This window comes from Pezoporus wallicus, unplaced genomic scaffold (assembly GCF_028554395.1).
Source record: "Pezoporus wallicus isolate ANWC-B61680 ecotype Strahan unplaced genomic scaffold, APGP_CSIRO_Pwel_v1 contig_16, whole genome shotgun sequence".
Lineage (NCBI taxonomy): Eukaryota > Metazoa > Chordata > Aves > Psittaciformes > Psittacidae > Pezoporus > Pezoporus wallicus.
In genome coordinates, this window is record NW_026641478.1 from 3,184,796 (window position 1) to 3,206,265 (window position 21,470).

Below are 21,470 nucleotides of genomic sequence, written 5' to 3' on the forward strand. Positions count from 1 at the left end.
TTTATGTTTACATGGTCCCAACTGGTATACAAGTACCACAGTAAAATGTGGGAAACTTGACTATAATGCTTTAGTATTTAGACTGTGGCATTCTTGAAATACTTGTGTATGCCATCCAACTTTAATTGCAGTTAGATTTCAAAGGCCATTTTGTTTCAGTGTTTGTCCTCAATTTTTTACATGCAAGTGACAAGGAGGAAAAGATCATTGCTACTTTAGACAATATTTAAATTGTGCATGTAACTTCTACTTACAAATTACTTCAGAAGTTTTCTGTTAAAATAAAGCACATCTTACTTCTTCTTACCCTACTCACCCTTTCCACATCTCCCTCAACCCTGTAAATCATATATTCCTTCTGGCTGTGTAACAGTTGGCAGAAGTACTGTTTTGAACTGCTGAAGTCAAGTCCCCTGGGTCAAGATGTTGCTAGGCTGCCTGTGTGTTTCTATCCTACTTTTGAGGCTCATTTAAAAATAAGTAATTAGGCATGATTTTTTTTTTTAATTAAATAAATTTAATGAACCCTAAAGGTAGGTAGTATGTATCAGAATAGAATCATATTTTAATGATAACCACTCTCGGCTTTTTTCAGTGCCTAACAGTAGGTTAAAGTAGTCATACTGAACTTGAAAACAGCATGGGTTTTCATAGGTAGCATGCCTAAATGTGCTTATTGTAATGTTTTTCCTGTTAACTATCATTTAGACATACAGATTTGCAGTTTGCAGAGATTTAGAATAGACTCAGGTAGGCTGAAAGAGACCTCCGGAATTCTGTAGTCCAGCCATCTTCTGTTGGAAACAGGTTGCTCAGAAACTTGGCCAGTCCTGAATTCCTGAAAGGATGAAACTCCACAGCCTTCTGGGCAACTTGTGGTAGTGTTTAACCATGATCATTATTTTTTAAATTTATTTTTGAACACTTTCTTTATCAGGTTCCAATTTCCTATGTTCCAACCTCTGTCCATTGTTTCTCATTGTTCTATTGTTGTACTGTGTATTGCTGAGATGAGTTTGTTGCTATCTTCTCTGCACTCTTCCTTAACTAGCTGAAAAGAGTAATAATCAGGTTAGAAGGAAGGGCCTTCTGGAATACTGGGGAGGGGGAAGGAGAAGTTCATGACCAGTGCAGAGAAGGGGTGTGTGTGTAAGGTAATTTCAAAAAGTGACTTTGTGTGGGAAGAAAAAACACCAACAAAAACCTGGTGAAAAAAACTGAAGTATTTTTCAGAAAGGTATTTTCATAAAAGACACCAGAAAGTATTGCAGCAATCAGTAAAAACCAAGTTCTGAAAAAGTTAATAAGCTAGATACAGATGTGTGGTGGTGTTTGCTGCTACTGTTCTTCCTGTGGCCTTGTAAGACTCCTGTGATGTAGCCAAGCGTATTTTTTTTTTTTTTTTTTTGTTAAGGTAAGTGTTCAAAGTCATAAATTGAGAAAAGGCAGCAATGTGATGAGCAGCAGCTGAAAAGCTAACACTTGTTCAGATCCAGAGAAATACAAAGTGACTATTTTATGTTAACTGAGTATGTAGTATTAGTAAGCTAAGAGAAAGTAAACAGCTGAAAGCAAGTGAGCCGTCAAATACGGTATAAAGTACCCTAACTGCTCTGTCCAGCAGGTATATGTAGAACAAAATCAGTGGGTAATTGTAAATAACTGGAATGCCAAGCAGCAGAGGTCCCTCTCTGTGAATGACAGTATTTGAGAAGCATACAGAACTGCCTGCTGTCCTAAAACAGGAATGCTTTTGTCAGTGGGGAAGGGGTTGCTTCACCTCATGGTGCATAACTGGCTCCTTTTTGTACTGGCATCTTTCTCTGCCCTAGAAAAGAGCTAGAAAAAGACTGAGGGAGGAAAAAAAGGAGGTTTAATTTAGTTATTACAAAGATATTTGTGTAACTTGCAAAAATTAAAGTTGTTGTTTGTGACATCTCTTTTTCTGACCTTCTTGTATCTCATCTGATATGGATTTTTGTCCCCTTAAACGACTTTCCCTGGTTCCTAACAACTTGTTTTTATTCCCACAAAATTTCTTCTCCCTGACCTTGCTAAATACAGCCTTGCCTTGCTTTTATCCATGCAGAACACAGTTGGAAAAGATTACTTATCTTGCTGTGTCATTGATTGAGCTCTTTTTTTAATTGCGTGCCTCCACATTAAAAATAAATTCCAGATATTTGTTTCAAGGGTTGTTCCCATCCTGCCATCTATATTCATCTGCTGTCAGTCTCTTTTACACAGAGGCATATGCTGCCAGCTTCTATCATCTACTTACTAAATTTTCTGAAGGATGCATCTCATTTTTTCCCTAGGCCTGAATTAACCCCTTGTGATACACAGAGATTTCTTCTTTGCCTGTTTTGGGTCTCTCCTTAGTTGTTGGGTTTTGGTTTTGTTTTGTTGGTGTTTTTGTTTTTTGTTGTTTTTTTTGTTGTTGTTGTTGTTTTTAAATGATGATTCCATAATTATAATTAAAAAGTGCTAACAAACTACTAAGCCTACTATTGTTAGGCTTCCTGTGTATTAGAATCACTGTTAGTCAAACTAAGTCTGTGCTCTTGCTGTTCCATCACTTCTAGTCATCACTCTCATATACCAAAATCGATAATTTCTTAGATTGTGAAATTTCTAGAGGTATGGTACTGTGAGAAATGAAAGGCACCCTATATCTGTTGTTATGTTGAATATCTAATTGAGAAGTTTGAGTAGCTGTTCTTGGGTTTAGGGAGCATTTTGTTATATTGAGGTTTGTGGGTTTTATTTGTTTATTTTGCTTGGTTGGTTGGGTTTTTTTTCCCTAGTGGTGTGGAACAGGTCAGGAAAGCCAAAAACACTTATCTGTCTGGTAGCTGAATGTGATCCTTGTAGCATTTTCTCTTCTCGTTATGGGGTCTTTTTCTAGGTGCTTTTATTTTGTTGGGGTTTTGTGCCCTTATTTCATGTAATCTTGCAAAATAATGTTGTGTTTTTTTTTTTTTAGTTGCCATACTTTTCCCTCAGTTTAGAATAACAGCAATAAAAATGATTGAAAGATTAGTGATTGGCTTCATAAAAAAAAGTACTGGAAGTGTAATTTATATTTTAATTCACCCATACATGTATTCCCTCCCCCTTCAGATATTTTTTTGTTTCTCACAATGTAGTAATCCACAACCTAGAGAGTTAGTTAAAAATATACTGTCTTCTCTGTCATCAGCTTGTAAATACTTAAGAGTATTAAAAGTTTCCCTTTTTCCTCATTTTCATTAAAAGATAATAATTTGGCCTTTTTCACAATCTTGACAATACTTAAAGGTGGTACAGAACCAAAAGAGCTTGGGGTATTGCATAATGAATCTTCGGAATGTATTTTCTTACTGTACTTCAAAACTGTTACCTTTGTTTTTAAACTAGTCAAAAAGGGGAGGTTAAAATTTAAATCGCTTTTACTTGCTCTTAGTTTTGATTTCATGTCTTGCAGTATAAAATGGAAAGGGAATAATGGGTTGTGTAATCTTTGTGTCATGTCTGTCCCATCCTCTGTCCCCCATCCCCAACAGCGGCTGCAAACTGCAGCTACGTTCTTCTAATAAACTTAAGCGTATGTATATTTTCTGTGGTTTTGCCCCTTGTAGAAGATATTCCTAAGTGTTACTAGCAAAAATCTTCTTTGCTCTCTATAAAATACCTTTTTCCATGCATTTGGCTTCTATATAAACTCTCCTTTATATTTCTAAATAGTCATCCCCTTGCCTATGTCTCTTGAAAGACAACCACCTTGCCTTTTGCCCAGAACAAGTTAAAACTGGTATTTGAAGGGATCTCATGTTAGACCAAGACGCTTGTGTTTTTTTGCATGTTCGCCATGTTGTGTGTTAATAAAGTATTCCTATTGGATATTTCTGACAGGTATATCTATGTAGGTATGAATCTACCCAAACACGGCGTAACTGTTACTGAATTCTTGTGTGGATGTGTAAACCTGCTCTCTAGCTGGATTATGGAAAGAAGAGAGAGTCATCTATGCCTTTCATTTAGGCTTTTCTTACATAATTCTTAAGCATCTTTATTGCAAATGTATCAATAAATAGATTTCCTCAAATAGCATTTGGCAGGAAGTATGATGAAGCTTTTAAAGTAATCTTTCACCTGTAAGAAATATAATGGGCAAATTTCTCTGGTCTTCTACAGCATCATTATTGGGAACTGCAGAGTTAAGTTTTGTTAAGAGCTGGCTAAAGAAGTGCATTAGGAGTTCATTGGCTTTCCACTAGAGAGACTAGAAGAATATACTTGCTGTATGATTTTTTTTTTCAGACATTTAAATTTGTAGCTGTTTATCAACAGACTTTCTTTATTTTAAACTTGAGAGCCCCAGATGACTAAGATTTTCTTATAGATTTCCTGTGTTATTCCCAACAGAAATACAGAAAGTTGTGGGAGCACTGTGTATTGTCCAAAAAGTTAATGTTTCACATCTTTAAGTTTTACCAGTAGAAGTAGTGTTTCAAAATAGGATTTGTGTATGCCACAGTGGACAATTAGCATTTTCTCACAATTATGAGTAGTCAGTGTGTGTATAGTAGCACTAGTTTGTAAATTCAGTTAGGTGGCTCTTGACTCTGATAACACAAACATTTCAAATTATTTTAGATCACATATTGGTGTACCACAAAACAGTTGAAGAATTAATAAATCTTCTTGGAGTAAAAGAAGAATATCTAACTAAAAACTGAGCACCCAATTCTAGGCTAAGGTTGTCAAAGCTTATTATGTACTATGGTATGGGGGGGGGGGGGTTTGGTTGTTTTGTTGTTTTTGTTTTTTTTTTTCCCTTAAGTGGCTTAATGTTAGGTAAAACTGTAGAATCACAGAATGGTTTGGGTTGGAAAGGACCTTAAGATCATCTAGTTCCACTTCCCCTGCCGTGGGCAGGAATGCCTTACCCTAGACCAAAGGTCAACCAAGGCTCTGTCCAGCCCAGCTTTGAGTGCTGCAAGGGATGGAGCATTTACCACTTTTTTGCACAACCTGTTCCACTGCGTCACCACCCTCACAATAAAGAACTTCTTCCTTATATCAAACCTGAACTTCCCCTGCTTAAGCTAAAACCCATTACCCCTTGTTCTGTTGCTACAACCCCTGATGAAGAGTCCCTCTCAGGTATCTTTGTAGGCATAGCTATAGTATAGGAAACATAATCGGACAGCTTTTGTCTTAGACGCCATTCAGAAGTTCTAACAAGGCAAATGACAATTACTTGAAGATTCGAGATCATTGTATGGTACTTAACCTTTGTCTACTTCAAAATGTGTTGCTCTATCACAGTTTGAAAGGATTGTTGTTTTTTTTTTTTCTTTTTTGAAAGAACATCTTAAAAGGTGCACCTACTAAAATACATATCTTGTGTCTCTCTGCTCAAAAGGCCAGAGAAGATCATAATTTTTTTGAGTTGCTGAAAACTAGCATTTATAAATAAACCATGGGGATTTTGTGTGGCTTTTTTGCACTACAGTTTATTCAGTTGTGTTTATTAAAATTTGAACCTTGTTTATTCTCCTTAAATTTTTGAAAGTATGGGTTGTTGCAGTGTATTACATATTATAAATACTCTGTTATGCTTCTAAAAAGATAAGTATATGAGGCTACTCATTTAATATTATCCTATTTTTTTCTTTTGCAGTTTCTCAAACAGTTAGGTATACATCCTGACTGGCAATTTGTAGATGTTTATGGTATGGAACCAGAACTGCTTAGTATGGTGCCAAGACCTGTCTGTGCAGTGCTACTTCTCTTTCCAATAACAGAAAAGGTAAATGTTTGTTTACTAATCAGCTAATCACTTCTGTTGTAAATGAAATGGACATGAACAGTTCAAATCTTATACTTTTGGTATCATAATAGAATCAAGATGAGACTCAAACTTTATTCAAGAGACTTCTTAATTAAAAACAACAAAATGCTTCCTTTAGAACCTTCTTTTGATAATCTTGCATGTATGTTTCCAATTTCTTTTCAAGTTGGAGTGGGAAAAGCTGATATAGAAGCACAGAGAAATGTGTTTCAGGTTTCTATTACAGTCAGTTGAAGACTATTTTTTGCTAAATATGCACTGTGAAATGGCTCAGTTTGGCTACTTATAGCAGAAAGCTACAATAGCATAGGGAAAATAAGAGGGAGGATGTAACTAGCTATATCAAATGCAACTGTGTTTTGAGGTTTTGTACTGTTGCACTGACCAAACGTCAATTCACTTTCAGTTCAGTCATCATTACCAATATGGCTTTTGCTTCTTGGGCACATGGGGCATATTTCTAAGATGAAAGAGAATTCTCCCCTCCCTTTCTCCTCTATGTTAAATTTTGAAATACTTGATTTAGGTAGATCAAGTCTGTTTATTTTGTCTTCTCGTATGCTTCTGCAAAGAGAAGACATCCATCTTGCGTATCTTCTTCAAGTATTACATAGGTTGAAATACATGATTTATATTGAAATTCCAGTTTATAAAACTCTTAACATGATTGTAATAAGGTCTTCCAAAGAAGTGAAACTGCTCAAACTTCTTCCTTTGAATATATATCTCAGAAAGACTTTATGGCTTATAAGGACAAAGCAGTTAGCCATTAAAGCTTAACTTCTGTAACAGACCCCATTTAAATAGGGAGAAGAGTGACTCTTGCTCTTTACGTCCTGTGAGGTTTTGCATTCTCAGTTTCTCCAAAACAGCAGGCAGTCCCTTTCAGGCTTGATTTCAGCCACCTTGATAGTTTTAAATTTAAGCAAACTCTTAACTGTCCTCACCTGTGCTCAGGAAATTTAATTTCTGTCACCTTTAAGGTGGTGGTTTGTGTGCTGTGGTTTCTGTCTGGCTTCTTGAGGTACAGGTCTGAGGTCCTTCTGTGGCTGTCATTTTTCTCTTGCTTTGCTGCCTTGCAAACTTTCTTGGATCATACCATGGGATCATCATCCCACTGGAAAGAGCAACCATCCTCTTGTTCCAGAGGGTGTATCTGATTTCATCAAGAGGCGTATGTCAAAGAGAAACAGAAAACCAACATATGCTCTGTTGTGTTGGTCAGTCAAATTTGACCACCAGCCAAATTTTTGAGGTTTTCTCCAGCAAGAGAATCTAGCAGAGACATAAAGGACATGTGTCTCTATCAACTGTGCAGCCTGAGTGTGTGAAGGCCAGATCTTTAATGTGAAGTCCCAGTGTTCTGAAGCTTTTGTTGTTCAGTATGAATTCCACAAGACACTATCTAGGGCATTATTTTATTTATGGAGTATTTTTTCCCTCCTCAGTCTCTCTTTCAATATAACCAGTATATTCTGCTCTTATTTAATTATTATTTGTTTTTCTTGGCTGTATCTACTTTTATAAAAGTGTGTCTCAATTAATTTTGTTGCCCTTATGAATACTTTTCTATCATGTCTTTGTTGGTCTGTCTAGAAGTTCATTTTTTTCCATGATTCTTATAAATCAATTTGCTTAAACTTGCATTTAGGGCAAAATACTCTTCTTAGCATACGGATGGTCTTAGGGTTACTGTGTAGTTTAAAGGTCAATGACTTTCTTAGTCTATATTGTAGGTGAATGCTGTGAGTGTTGAGCATTTTGGGCGTTGTCCAATATATGCATGTATGATGGGATAGTTTGGGTTAGGAGGGACCTCTTGAGGTGATCTGCTCCAATCCTTGCTCAAAAATGTATTTTCAGTATTCTCAACATTTACATATTTATTTTTTGCTGTGGGGTTTATTTTTGTTGGTAGGGAGTAAATGGCAGCTATATTGTGTATATTGTTTACAGTCTCTAAACTTTGGTTTAATTTCATAGACATCAGAATTTTTTTTCTCAGTTAAGGCTGTTTAATTTGTAGTTAAGTGCTGTCAAATTAAAATGCTTTGTAAGTGCTCTTACTATTCCTTAGACCTTTCAGGCCAGCTGCAAGCATGGAATCATGACACTGGAAAAATTTCTTGCTTCTCTTTGTCACTGATGGTACACAAAGTCTGAGAAAAAAATTCTCATGGGTTTTCAGGGGGAGTTCCTTGATAACAATTCGAATTCATGGTTAGCTTTTGTCATGCTTCTGTAAAAATCATATCTGCTTCAATATTTTTATTGTCTCCAGAAGTACCTAGTAAAAGGTAAAGGAGGAAGAAAGAACAACCCTGGCTGGAATATTTGCAGTTTTCTTTTTTCTTTTTTTTTTTTTCCCCCTGTTTGAGATGAAAATCTTTTAAATAATAACAAAAAACGAGCAAGCAAAAAAAACCAAAACTGCCCCTCTCCCAAGAACCACAAATCAACAGAACCATAATCAACAAAAAACCCCACAAAACCAACACACTGTTGTACAGTAGAACAGATTTAAGTCAATTATGATCTTTACAAAACAAGTACTTTATATTGTTCAAAGTAAATTCTTTTACTAAGAACAGAAACATTCACTTTATGAATGTGGCTTTCAAGGGGCCTGTTTTGGGGCCTTGAGCTTTACATAAATTTTATTTTATATTCCTGGAAAAAATGAAATGTAAAAATGGAATTTGTAAGAGTGCTTCATGCTGATTAAACACCTGAAGTATTATGGTTTGCTAGTACTTTGAGACCTCTGTCCTTAAAAGCTTTTTGTTGGATTGAAGAGAGGCAGTGACAAGTGCTCAGATCAAAGAAATAGTTTGAACTTTTTTGAAATTATGCTAGAGAACAAGTGTTAAAAATGATATTTCAAGTGTGACTTGGTTTTGGCTAGTGACAAGGCACTGGTTTGAGAAACAGTATAGAGCTGTTCAGTTGAGTAAGTTTACATAAACTTGTTAACCTGTAACTTGAAACACTTAACATGTGGTCTGAGTTTTGGTTTTATTAGTTAGCTGGTGCTTTGTTTAATTTATTTTTGCTTGAATAATGTAGCCAGTATCTATTTGCACTATTTGTGAAATGTCTGTAACTCTCCTTCTAGTATGAAACCTTCAGAACAGAAGAAGAAGAGAGAATAAAAGCTAAGGGCCAAGATGTCAAATCATCAGTGTATTTCATGAAGCAGACCATTAACAACGCTTGTGGAACAATTGGGCTAATTCATGCTATTGCAAACAATAGAGATAAAATGAATTTTGGTAAGTTTGAGTTGGGGATTGTTAGTTGGTTGGGATTTTTTTTCTCGGCTGGCTTTTCCCTTTTTTTTTCTGTTACCTGTGGGGGGGCATGGAAGGAAGGATACATTTTGTACTGTTTTATCTGACTATAACCATTCAAAAAGGACAATCTCTGTTTAAGGAGCATTTCTCCCTATAATTATAAAACCAGTATTTCATGCTAATCCACAAACTAAAGCACTCAAAAAATTGCAAACTGCAGCTGGTAGCAATTCCTCATGCAGTCAGCCTTCAGGGTCTTAAAGATACAATGTAATTCTGTCTTGTCTTCTTTTGTTGGATATAAGCATTCTGTAAACTTTGAATGAAGTTGGAGTTAAAGCATGACTCATAATTATGTCCTTCTCTTTTTTTTTTTTTTTAAGAAACCAATTCTTCACTGAAAAAGTTCCTAGAAGATTCATTATCTATGACTCCTGAAGAGAGGGCCAAATATCTAGAAACTTACGAAGTTAGTATCATGTGTTTTTACTTTTATTTAAAATGGTGTAAGAACTACTTGCATTAGCAGATACTGTCCTTAGGACTTGATCCAGTGAAGCACTCTAACAATTCGTTTTTACATGTGAGCTTCTGATCAGTTGCTACAAAGCAAGCCCTGCTTTGGTAGTTTATAGTGTTCCTGCCTGCCCGTAGCTCAGTCAGCAGAATGGATTTTGTCAATGTTCCTCATCTATATTAATTCATTGGCTTAGTTTAAAATTACTTTGAAATGGATGAGAAATGTATGCATAACCTTTTGGAGGTTCAGGATGCAGTTTAATGGTCCTTCTGCTGCCTCCCTTCATTTGTACCTTCTAGTCATTTCCCTTTGGCTATAGCTATTTGGGGCACACAAAGAGCTGATGTGGCTGAAATACAATCTCTTTCCCCCACCACCCTAGTTAGATGATCTAGCTGGTAGTGTGGTTAGCCAGATCATTAGTGCTGTTTGAAAGGATGTGGCAGAAATATCTGGTCAGTAGTGGAAGGGGAGAATGCTGGTGTTGCTGCTGATGGTAATGATGATCCTCTCTCAAAATGAAAATCTTAATGATTTTCTAGTCTGAGTTCCATTTAAGCTTACTGTGAAGCGCTCAGGAATATGGATGTTACCATGTGGTTGAGTGAAGTAATAACAAAAAACAGAAACAACAGAGGTTTGGTGACATCTTCTGTAGAAATGTTGGGACACAAGATGTCTAATCAAAGCATCTGTCTCAAGTATTTTGTTTGCTCAAGAAGTAATACATACCAAAACCACTTGCCTATAATAATTTCTGTGTGTAAAAGTGCCATTACAAACTGTATTTGATTTGAATAGGCTGTAATGAAAATGAAATATTAGTCTTCTGAGATCCTTGGAAGTTGAGTTTCTTTGTTTATTAAATTATTATTTATTATAAGAACTGAAAAAAAATAGTTACATCTATGGTATTTGATCAAATGAAGGGTGTACGGTGATTCTTAAACCACTGAAAGTTTCTCATTTAAAGTCTGATTGAAATATATTTTAATTTTAGGCTATTCGTGTCACTCATGAATCCAGTGCCCATGAAGGTCAGACTGAGGTATTCATTTTTTAAAGAAATCTTTGTTAATAACCACTTTAAGTTCAATATAATTGAAATGAAAATAATCTTGTATTAAAGGTTTACACTGAAATGGAGCTCATTGCTTAGTTTGCAGTATTGTGTCATTAGTCAAAAAGGAGGGCACAAAATCAAATGGCATAGTTGGGGGAGAAACCAAACTTTAAGCTTGCTTATATGTTTTGTTTGTTTTTTTTGGTTTGGGGTTTGTGTGTTTTGGGATATTTCTTAAGATTTTACCTAACATGGATGAGCTTTTCAGCCTTCATTTCAAACAGCCAGTAATATTATTTTTAATGAAAGCTGAGGTTTTGGTATGGCAAATCTGTAGGTAGGACTAAGATCCATAGTAACCATACAAGGGGAACAAATATTTTCTGAGGGTCTGAAAAGTTTTTCTTAAGGAAAAGAGATAGTACAATACTTGGTGTGCCACTGTGTGTGTGCTGTTTGTATACAAATACTAATTCAGATAAATTCTCGCTAATACATATCTTTATAAGCTTTTATCCTCCAACAGACCTGGGGGATAAAAACCCCCAAGCCCCACAACACAACAAAAAAAAAAAATCCCAGAAACAATGAAAAAAAAAGTAGAATAAATATAAACTTTACAGTCAGTATTGTTCTGCTTCAGTCATGCTAAGGCAGGTTTCCATCTTTCTGGTTCAGATTTCAGTATTTGTTCCAAAAAAAGAAAACTTACTAGATTTTGTTTGCAGTGCTTTGTTTGACAAAGAGAGGAGCCCTCCTCTGTTTGCCTGAGACTCCAGTGGCTCATCTGCTTTCTTTTTTTTTTTTTGTGTAGTACAGTAAGTGAGATTTTCTTTTTTCATGTGTCTTGTGCAGCGTTTTCTAAACAATGCAGGAAAAAGCAAAGCAATCCTTTCTGTTCAGTCTTGCCGCACCATCATGAAATGAAAAATTGTTTTAACCATTTCTGTTACAAATACTCCACTTTGTGTGTGATGTTTTCTTTAAAAAAAAACACCACTCTTCTTAACTCTTTCTCCAAATTAATCAAAGGTTCTTCATTTCAAGAAGAAACTTCAGAAGAAATTCTTACTTCTCTTCCTTTTCTAAGGGAGAGACTCAAGAAGAAAATCTGGTCTGTTTTCTCTATAAATGAGTCCTTTTCTAGCTATTCTTAGCAAGCTCATTAAGAGGGAGGCAATGGAGATTATTCCCACAAGTTGCTGAAGACTGAATCTCTTCCTGAGATCTTTGTGAACAGGAAAAGCTTCTTTAGTTATTTTGATGTACTGTGACATTCATCCATGGAATGGTTTGTGTATGGGTTCCTTTGGCAGAAATTATGGAATGACTGGGAAGAGAAATGCAAGGACTTTGTAGTTCTTTAGAGTCTTCATAAAGATTCAGGAAGCATCTAAGTGGTGAAGGGACAGGTAACTTCTTGAACTTCCACAAATTAATTTGTTTCCTGATCAAGATAACCACAATGCAAAAGACTAATAATTGTGTGGAAAGGTGAAGACTTTTTTTTTTTTTTTCATGATAAAAATTTACAAGATTGTTTTAGCAACCATGTCTAAACACAAATATTGAATAGGTAGTTTTCCTGCCAGGCATTTATTATTCCATTTTGCATAGTTGAATCTGAAAGTAATTCAATATGGATATTCCTTAGACTGGTAAAATAACTTTTTCCTGTCTTTCTGTTTCCAAATTTCAAATAGTACAACCACTGAATACATGTCCTAGGAATAGTTCTGAGCGATGAAAACAAGGAGGGAAGAAACAAACAAGTTATCTCACTGGAATATCTAATTGCATGAAGATTCCGTCCTACCACACTGTGGTTAAATTGACATCGAGGCCTCCCCTTTCATCTGTATAGGAGGAATTGCTTTACTTTAGAGTTCTTCTTAAGCAAAACAATCTGAAATGTGAATATGCTGGGAAGTGTATTTGACTCCTAGTCTTGTTCTTTCTAATGGTGCACTTTAAATGTTGCTGTACACTTCGTCATGTAGTGGTAGAGGGATTGATGAACAGCATGCCCTTGAAGATGCTGAGGTCAGCACATGCAGGTCATGCAAAGATGTTAACTTGTCCTGCAGGGTAAGTTGATAATTTCTAGTACTTTTGGTGCGAGAGATAAGAGAATCCCATTCCTCCTGCATACTCATTCCTGCTAGGGTTACTTTCCTGAGAATTCTGATTTCCTGTCAGACCTGGAAAAGAAAGTGTTTGACCTTCTATGACTCTGTTGGGTTTTTGTCCTCTCCCTTCATCTGTGACTCCTCTCCCCCCAGAGCAGCAGGGCATTTTGCATAGAAATCTTTCCTTTTCTGTTTTTTTTTTTATGTAGTTGCTTAATGATAGTAAGTGCTGTATCTATGTGAGCAAAAAGTCCTCTTACAGAATTAAAGATTAAGAAAATGTTCAGCCTACTCTTTTAGGATGATTAACTTGGCTTGTGGGCTTCCTAAGGATAGCCTGCTGTGTGGATAGTTCTGTCCCTTGGGTAGGTATTGCATAGTCCTGTCCACTCGAAATCTTCTGAAAATGTTGCTTAAGCTCAACTGTTAGAGTAACTTCCAAAAGCGGAATGTATGGCAGTCAGCTTTGCTGATTTGGCTAAGAAACTTTAACTGCTTTCAAGAATTTATTTTTTCTTTCCAACATGCAAAACACGCCATCAGACCACCAAGGTAAAAGTAAAATCTTGTGGAATTTTGGGATGTAGAAGGTTTAGAAATAGCAAAGAATGCAGAGAGTTCTGATACCTTTTTTTCTTCTTGGCTGTCATTCTCAGATATCTGAGGGTTCAGCCTTCAGTGCTTCTAAGTAAAGCCCTTATTGGTTGATTGCTCCTGGCAGTCTCGCTAAGTCGTCTCTTTTTTTTTTTTTTTTTAATCATCTCAGGGATACTTGATTTGTGTAATATGGTAGTGGATTTTCTGCTTTTGTTCTGTTCCATGTGTGTGAGTATTTCAAACCTCAAAATAAAGCAGGTTTATCTAGAAATAAAAGGTTAGAGGTAATACAGTAAAGCAATGCTATCTTTCTGGTATCTCTGTATTTCATCTTTTCGTCTTGTCTGGTTTGTAGGATTTGTTTCTATTTTAGGATAATCTGTAATAAGTTTTTTAATTATGTTTTGAAAAAGAGTTATATTTAAAAATATTTAACAGGGTATTTATGTAACTTTAATATTTGTGGACTGCTAGATTCTACATTTCAGTTAGTGATTGCTGGAAGAGAAGAGCTACAGTGATCAGTTTGCTTCTGGGATTTATCGTTAATATACAGTCTATTTAGATGGAGCATTAAGATGAATTGCTAAGAAAAGGGGTTAAAGCAGAGAGCTGTAGAGTGTCCTGCCTTGATGGGTGCTTTAACAGCCTTCCTAAATTTTATAGCTGCAATTAACTTACCTAGTTTCAAAAAGCAAAACAGCTCACACCCCACAAAAAAATCCCAACCCAAATCCCCTTTTATGGGCCATCTACAGACTGGATTTAACTGAGTATTTTGGGGAGATTTTTTTTGTAGTAAATTATGTGAGGTTTTTAATGAAGTTTACTGAATTTTTATTAAATTACTTAAATATTTTCTTAAAAATAGAGAAAGTTTGGGTTTTTTTTCACCCAAAGAGACTGAATTTTAGGAACAGTTAAGCAGTTTTAATTTTGCTAATTCATTTCAGGTTTGCAAATTAAAAGGATTATAAATTTGGGCTTCTGCTACAGGCAGATTTTGGGCCAGGTTTGTTTAAGTTTGTATGTTAAGACTTACAGATTCTGTGGCTCCGTTTAAAATTAGTTTCATATCAAGCGATAAGATCTGGGAATAATTCCACTGAAGTGTGGTGTTAGTTTCAAGGGTGGGTTGATGCTGGTCCTATGCTTGATTATCATAATGAGGGCAATTAATCTAAGACTCTTGTAGCAGTCTTTCTGTTAAATTTCATGCTGCTAAAGCGTACGCTTTCTCAAGTGACAGGTATTTCATATCCAAAGTTGCCAAAAAAAGGGTCTAGATCTTTACAATAAAGCTTTGTGGATCCAGCTTGCTCTCCTTACCGTGTGATAGCTCATGAAAGGCAGCTATTGCTAAGACTAGAATAGTTGTCAGCTCCTCAAGGCCCTCTTTATTTCGTAGCACTGTTTCATGTAGGTTCATGTTTTTGGTGTTTGTTTGTTTTTTTTTGTTTTTTGTTTTTAATTTTTACTTTATTTTATTTCTATCTTAGGTTGCTTTCTATCAGAACAATCATAGTAACTGTTCTCAAGTAACAGATCAAAAAATCTGAGGGTTGAGTTTTCTGAAAACAGGAAAAATATCATTACATGAGAGACTTTTAGGCCTAGAGTTTTTTGCAAAGCAGGTAGCCCTTTTGAATTTGAAGTTGTGGAAGAAACTTATTTTGCATCCTGCCTACCAATTTTCATTAATTATAAAAAGTTACTGTATTTCTTGAAAGAGTTGGAAAGGAAGAAAATGCAAAGGCACAGTTGTTATAGAAATAAAGCAGAAATTGGTAGAAATTGTTTAACTCAGTTAAGCACTGATATGCTTTGATATCTTGAGGGAAGTTATTCCAGTTAGAAAATATTATCTGTACTGATTCTTGAAATAAATGACCTTTTTAGTATGTGACTATAATAATGTGAGTAGCAAGAGTTTTGCTCTGCTCTTGTATTACTGACATCTGTATTCACTGCTTTGCAACTATGCTTTATTATAGCTCAATTCTACAGTAAGGAAAATGGAGAGCTATACCGTATTAGTCTTTAAAAAAGTACTTTATTGGCCTTTAGTCAAGGAATTAGATCTAGAGAATAACCTGTATTCAATTTCTGCATTTCTAATGGCTTTGACATGCGTAAGTCTTGCTCAAGTACAATCCTGGTAATAGTATCTGAAGTTTTAGCCAGGTGTATGTGTGTGTCTGTGGTTGTTGAAATCATTCTGAATTGTCACACTATCTACACCACTATCTACACACTATCTACACTGCTTCTGTCTTCCATCAGCTTCCCAACCAGCTTCCTGAAACTGTTCATCTTGTATGCTTGTAGGAGCTATTGGTGGCGCAGAACTGTTAGGAGCACACTCCTGCAAAGAGAGGGGAAGGCTTAGCAGACTATAGTTAGATCAGCTTTTGCTTCTGTGCACAGCAAATACTCAAAATAGTTGTGGTGCTAAGTAATTGGCAGGCTGTTTGTACAACATCAAGATACTGCTAACTGCTGACAAATGGCTTTCTGTATCACTTTTTGTTATAAAGTTCAAATGATAGAGTGAACTTTTTATTATATCTTGTGGTACTTGCGGCATATGGAACCGCTTTTGTGTTAGTGGTTAAAATTTTTTTGGACGGGAGTTTTAGCATGGTTTATGCATTACTGCTTAGCAGAATATGATTTATGGTCTTTGGGAAGTTGATTTCTTTTAAATGTTACAACACAGCTCAAAATAATGTTTCAATCAAGCAAATAAATATAAATGAAATGGCCACTTGAAATACCTGTGTTAAATGTTGGTTAGAGGAATAATAAGAGTTTGATTGTGTTCATGGCCTAAATTTGCAGGAGAAAATTAGGAGTTCTCAAATTCCTGGTTTTCCTTTCTTGTCCTTAGAGGCTATTGAGACTGTGCAACTAAAGGAAGTTTAACCTACAGTATTTCAGTTACTGGTTACTATGGAAGAGAGAACTGCAATATAAAGTAAATCGACTATTTCAGGGAGCACAGAGAATACTGCCTTGGGTTCTGTAACTCCTGTTTGTTTTTTTTTTGTTTATTTGGTTTGGGTTGTTTGGGATCTTTTTTTAATACACTTCATACGTCTATTTACCAACTGACAGCTTTGACTACTAGAACTAAATGTTGAGCTAAATGAGGCTCAGAACTGAGCAGACTGAGGTGCTGCATCTGAGCTGCCACTTAAATTGAAATAACATTCTTGCACCTCATTAGACCTCTGTCAAAAATATTCATGGTGGAAAAATTAGCCTTTGAAAATCAAAATTGGTGTTTGACAGTATAAAAGTCACAAGAAAGAACTGGTCTCAGATGTTCACAAAAACGTGAAGTACTTGTGCGCATCAGTATGTTTACTTAGATAAACTTTTTGTTCACAAGTATTATCAGGAATATTATTAACATGGATTGAACTTGGCAGCCACTAAAAAAGCTACCACAGCTTGATTCCTTCCTTAACTCAAACCATAACTGCAAACTCTAGTCTGTAAACTTGTTTAGTGTGTCTTGAGAACTGTAATCTTCCTTGGAATGCACCAAGTTAGACTTTGATCACAGTAACAGTCGTTAACATTGGCAAGAACTTAGAGTCAGTGCACTCTGTTCTCAACTGCTATAAAACTTGAACTTTCAAAGATCTCTGCTTCCCTGGGGCATTACAATTTATTGTTAGAGAAGAAGCATAAAGGAGCTTCCTTTTCACTCCTGCCAAGAACATATGGTGGGATTTTTTTTTTTTCTAAAACATCCCATATTCATCAGTGTTTCTTCTGAATAACCCATAGTCTTGTAAAGAAACATTTGCATCTCGGAAGAATATCAAATCAGTTATATAACTGTTTCTGATTTTTGTTTAGCTTAGCATTACAGAACAAGAATGTAATCTGTCCTCTAAAGGCAATGAAGTTGCCTAAAAATGTTAGCTTTAGCTTTTTCTCTTTTACAGCCTACACATTAGAAGTATAAAAATGGACTTACTAGAATTATGTGAAGCGTTTTGGAAATGATACTAGATTAGTTTTTAACTCATTGCATTACTATGTTATTTAACGCATCAGGGTTTGATACATGCATCAATCTGATTTATAAGCAGTTTTACTGAGCAAATAACTAATAAGGTATTAATACAGTGTTTCTCTGAATTGTTATTCTGGGTCTTATGCTTTACTGTAAAATCTGTATGAAGTAACTCTGATTCCTAGGATGCAATGTAACTATAGAGGATATTCGCACCCATAAAGCAGCCCATGAATTTAAATAACAAGTATATAAGAAATAAAAAGTGAAAGGAACAAAACGTTTCTGCAGTTTTGCATCCAACATCTCTACCAACCAACTGCCATAAGTTTTGGGTTTGGTTTGTGGGGTTTTGGTTGTTTGTTTTTTTTTTTTGGTTGTTTTTTTTTTGTTGTTGTTTTTTTAGGTGTTTTTTGTTTTTGTTGTTTTGCATCTCTCCAGTCTGTAACACCTCTAGTGCTGTGTTTGCACTATTTGTGTAAGAGACTGCAGGCAGCAGGCTGTAACCATCTGTTTGCTGACAGGAATTTTAGCAGGCTGAGTGTGACAGGCGATGGTTGACTTCACACTCAACCCCCTTTCCTCAGGCAGAAGAGAATCTGATTTGGCTCTCTGTTTTATTCTTTAACCAACCACTAATTTGGGAGAATAAAAATTATAAGAACTTAGAATCCTTAGGACTGCCCCAACATTTTAGCACTATGGCTGGAGGTAGACAGTGGGCTAAAACTACTTGGAGCATTGATGTTCCATCAACAGACTTTGCTCAAGGAAGCATTCTAAAAATATACACTCAGAGTGATTTTGAGTTGGAAAGGACCTTAACATCATCTAGTTCCAACCCACTTGCCATGGACAGGGACGCCTCCCACTAAATTGGATATGCAACAGTGCTGTTCATTTATTCAAGGAAAACAAACCTTGCAGAGGGAAAACTGTTTAGAAAAAATCCAGTTAATTTAGGTTTTGGAGAGCTCCCTAACTTTTGGAACTTTTTTTTTTTTTTTTTTGTAATTTCACTAATCTTTGATCACAGAAGTCACCATTGTGATAATCTAGCTTGACTTTTGCCTAACATAGCCCATAGAACTGAAGTTTAGGTCTTCATAGAGAGAGAAGTTATCACGAATTTTGATAAGATTTCTTTTTTCCCCCCTTTTTTTTTTTTTTTGGGTACTCTGATCTCACCATTTTTCTCATCCTAAGCTCTGTCTTTACCCATTATGTCTAGCAAAGTAATAATCTTGGGATACTGTCCGTTCTTAATCATGGTTTAAACTGACATGGAGAATACTGTAAAGCTTTTCTTTTTACCAGCTGCTGAAACACTGATCAGACTTAATGGTGCAGCAGTTGAATGGCTAGCAGATGTAGCCCAGTTCAGTTTAAAAACTGTAGTCTCTGTTTCAATACATATTAATGCTGATAATTGTATTGTTGACAAAAGAAGTTGCTGTGTGAGGAGTGGAGTTTATGAACCTTAACTTCCTAAGAATGTGCATGTTGTGCAGACTTTTGTTGCATGTAAGGAAGTTCTGGGTAGGAACAAGGCTTTTCTTGCAGTTGAAATGTCTCATTGGTGTGAATTCTGGGGTGTTGGAGATGAGCTCCTGAAGCAGCTTCGGCCTCTGTGGAATACTTCCTTTATCTGGCTGCTTATCTTTGTAGAAGAGCTTGAAGGAACTTAGTGTGTCTCAAGATTTCACCACCACCACCACCACCAAAACAGGCTTCAAATGCTGTTAAAAGATTAAAACACTTGTGAAGGAAGGAGGGAATTTTCTCAGACCATTTGATGCGTAGATTTAAGTTGCCTGTGAAAAAAACTGCTAAGGGTAATGACTTCTAAGGAAGAAAAACACTGTTACACTTCGAACTGTAATACAGACCCTTTAAAACACTATTGAATTCAATAATGAGCAATTACTTCAGCACAACAAAAAAAGCCTCAAAAGGTGGCGGGGAAAAATGATACATATCAAGTACATTCTCTCTGATTATAATCTTAATAACTTACTGCTTATTTGTCTGGAAAAGTTGCACTTTTTATTGTCACTTCAATCCTCCCCCATCTCTGCTACAGGGCTTACTGTATGGGAAGTGTATAATGAGGCCACAAACACTTTGTTGGGAGGAGTTACTGCACACTCGTGGATGACTCAACTGACCAGCTGCAGAATATGTGGCAGGGCCTCTAGTCCCAGTACTGGGCATATGAAACAAAGGCATACCTAAAAGTATTGTATCTCCTTCCTGTTTCCCAAGTTTCCAGTGGTGTTGGTGTACAGTTAAAGCTCATTTGATCTCTGTCCCATTCCAACTGGCATTTCTTTCTACACAGTGACACAAGCTCAAAATGGAGAAAAGAAGAAAGCAGCAGTCCCAGCATAGTTTGTCAGCTGATAGACAGGAAAGCTTCCTTCGAAGAAAGAACATGGGCTTGAACTTTCCATTGAAAAAAGTTCTGAACTTGAGCTTCCAGATAGATGAATTTTTGTAACCACTAGCAAGTTAATCTAATGAATATTTCATCTTTGGAAAAAATGGCCATGCAGTACCAGACACCGCTTTGTCCTGTCAGGTGTTCAATGCATTAGACGTGGACTAAGGTACTTCGCTGTATTGGGTTCCCCAGACAAGATAAGCAGACAGATCACTGTTTTTAGAACCTGACGGGTTTTGGCATGAGCCAAATCATGAGCTACTCGGCACAATCAAACTTCTGCACTTTTAGATATGCTGAAAAGTACAGCTCTTGCTGCCTATCAAACTTTATAGGTGTTTCTTTTATATCTTAGACTTAAATGGCTCTAGGCCTTAATAATAGCTACATATAGGATTGAGTTTTAGATTGGGGCAGATAATAATTGCTTGAACATATTTTTGGACCTACTCCATGAATCTTTTAGCTTGTTTATAAAGTATTTTTTGCATTACAAACCATAAACGTAATGTGCTTGCTGGTTTATAGGACAATAATACTTGACTCTATTTCAGGGATTTTGTTTTACCACTTCAGATACTTGACCTGCTGCAATTTTCAGCACAGAAATAAGTTCCTCTGATCTTTTCTTCTTGTGAAGTTAGTCCAATTCTCTCTTCTCTGCAGTTTCTAGTTGTTAATAAGTCTTGCTTAAATAATTCTCAAGTCTCTCATGATTTGTCTTCCACATTTTTAACTAAATGTGAAATGTATGACTGTATCCTTTATTTGGAGATGTGTATTCAACATTAATTTCATATTAATATTGGCATGTAATTATGTTTTTTATTTAATATTCAGTTAAAAACTTCAATTGACACAGCTTAATTCATACTTATTATTAAAGCAATGCATGGAATTTTATGGCTATTGATTGCAACCTTGTTAATTAGACATTATCAAGTATTAACTCTGCTTTTCCAGAATTCCTATATACAGTCTGTTTAAATTTCACTCATACAAATATGTATGAGTGAGCAAAAGTGTATTTTCAGTGTGGAGGAAATTTATATTTGTCTTGAATTCACTAGGGGACTTACTAATACAGGAAATAAAAGATAAAGAATTTAATAAATTGAATTTAAAATGGGGACAAATACTGACCTAGAAATACTAAAATATTAGTTGCCTGAAACTGCATTTTAGATTATAAATTCAGTTTTGAGAACTTAAAGTATTTCTGGTCTCATTACATTCACACAGGAGGTGTTTTTAATATATTCTCATTATTTTAGCAATATTAGCCAGAAAACAAGTAAGTGCAATCATTAAGAATGGTAAAAGAATTGTGATAAAAATGGTAACAAAGGTAAAAAAGGCTTTACAAAAATATCTTCCAATATTCTGGTCATCCCTGTACCATCAAAGAAATATTAAATTTGATAATATTCAAAGTCTTATTAATGGCTTTGTAATAATTACATCAGGAAGGTTTTTAAAGACCAGAAGTATACAGTTTAACGGCTTCCAGTCAATGGAATGCATCAAAGCCAGAGTAAATTCCTAATCTCAACAAG

General features: G+C 35.7%; 1 protein-coding gene across 1 annotated transcript in view; it reads left to right on the plus strand.

Annotated features, from left to right (window-relative positions):
- The first annotated feature begins 5,668 nt into the window (after window positions 1-5,668).
- The window catches only part of UCHL3 (ubiquitin C-terminal hydrolase L3), a 32,476-nt gene continuing 16,674 nt past the window's right edge, over window positions 5,669-21,470 (plus strand). Inside the window, exons 1-4 of the mRNA XM_057424043.1 lie at window positions 5,669-5,797; window positions 8,955-9,111; window positions 9,516-9,601; window positions 10,653-10,700. Of these exons, the coding sequence (XP_057280026.1) occupies window positions 5,723-5,797; window positions 8,955-9,111; window positions 9,516-9,601; window positions 10,653-10,700 (366 nt within the window). The 5' untranslated portion in view covers window positions 5,669-5,722. The remainder of the gene's footprint in view (window positions 5,798-8,954; window positions 9,112-9,515; window positions 9,602-10,652; window positions 10,701-21,470) is intronic.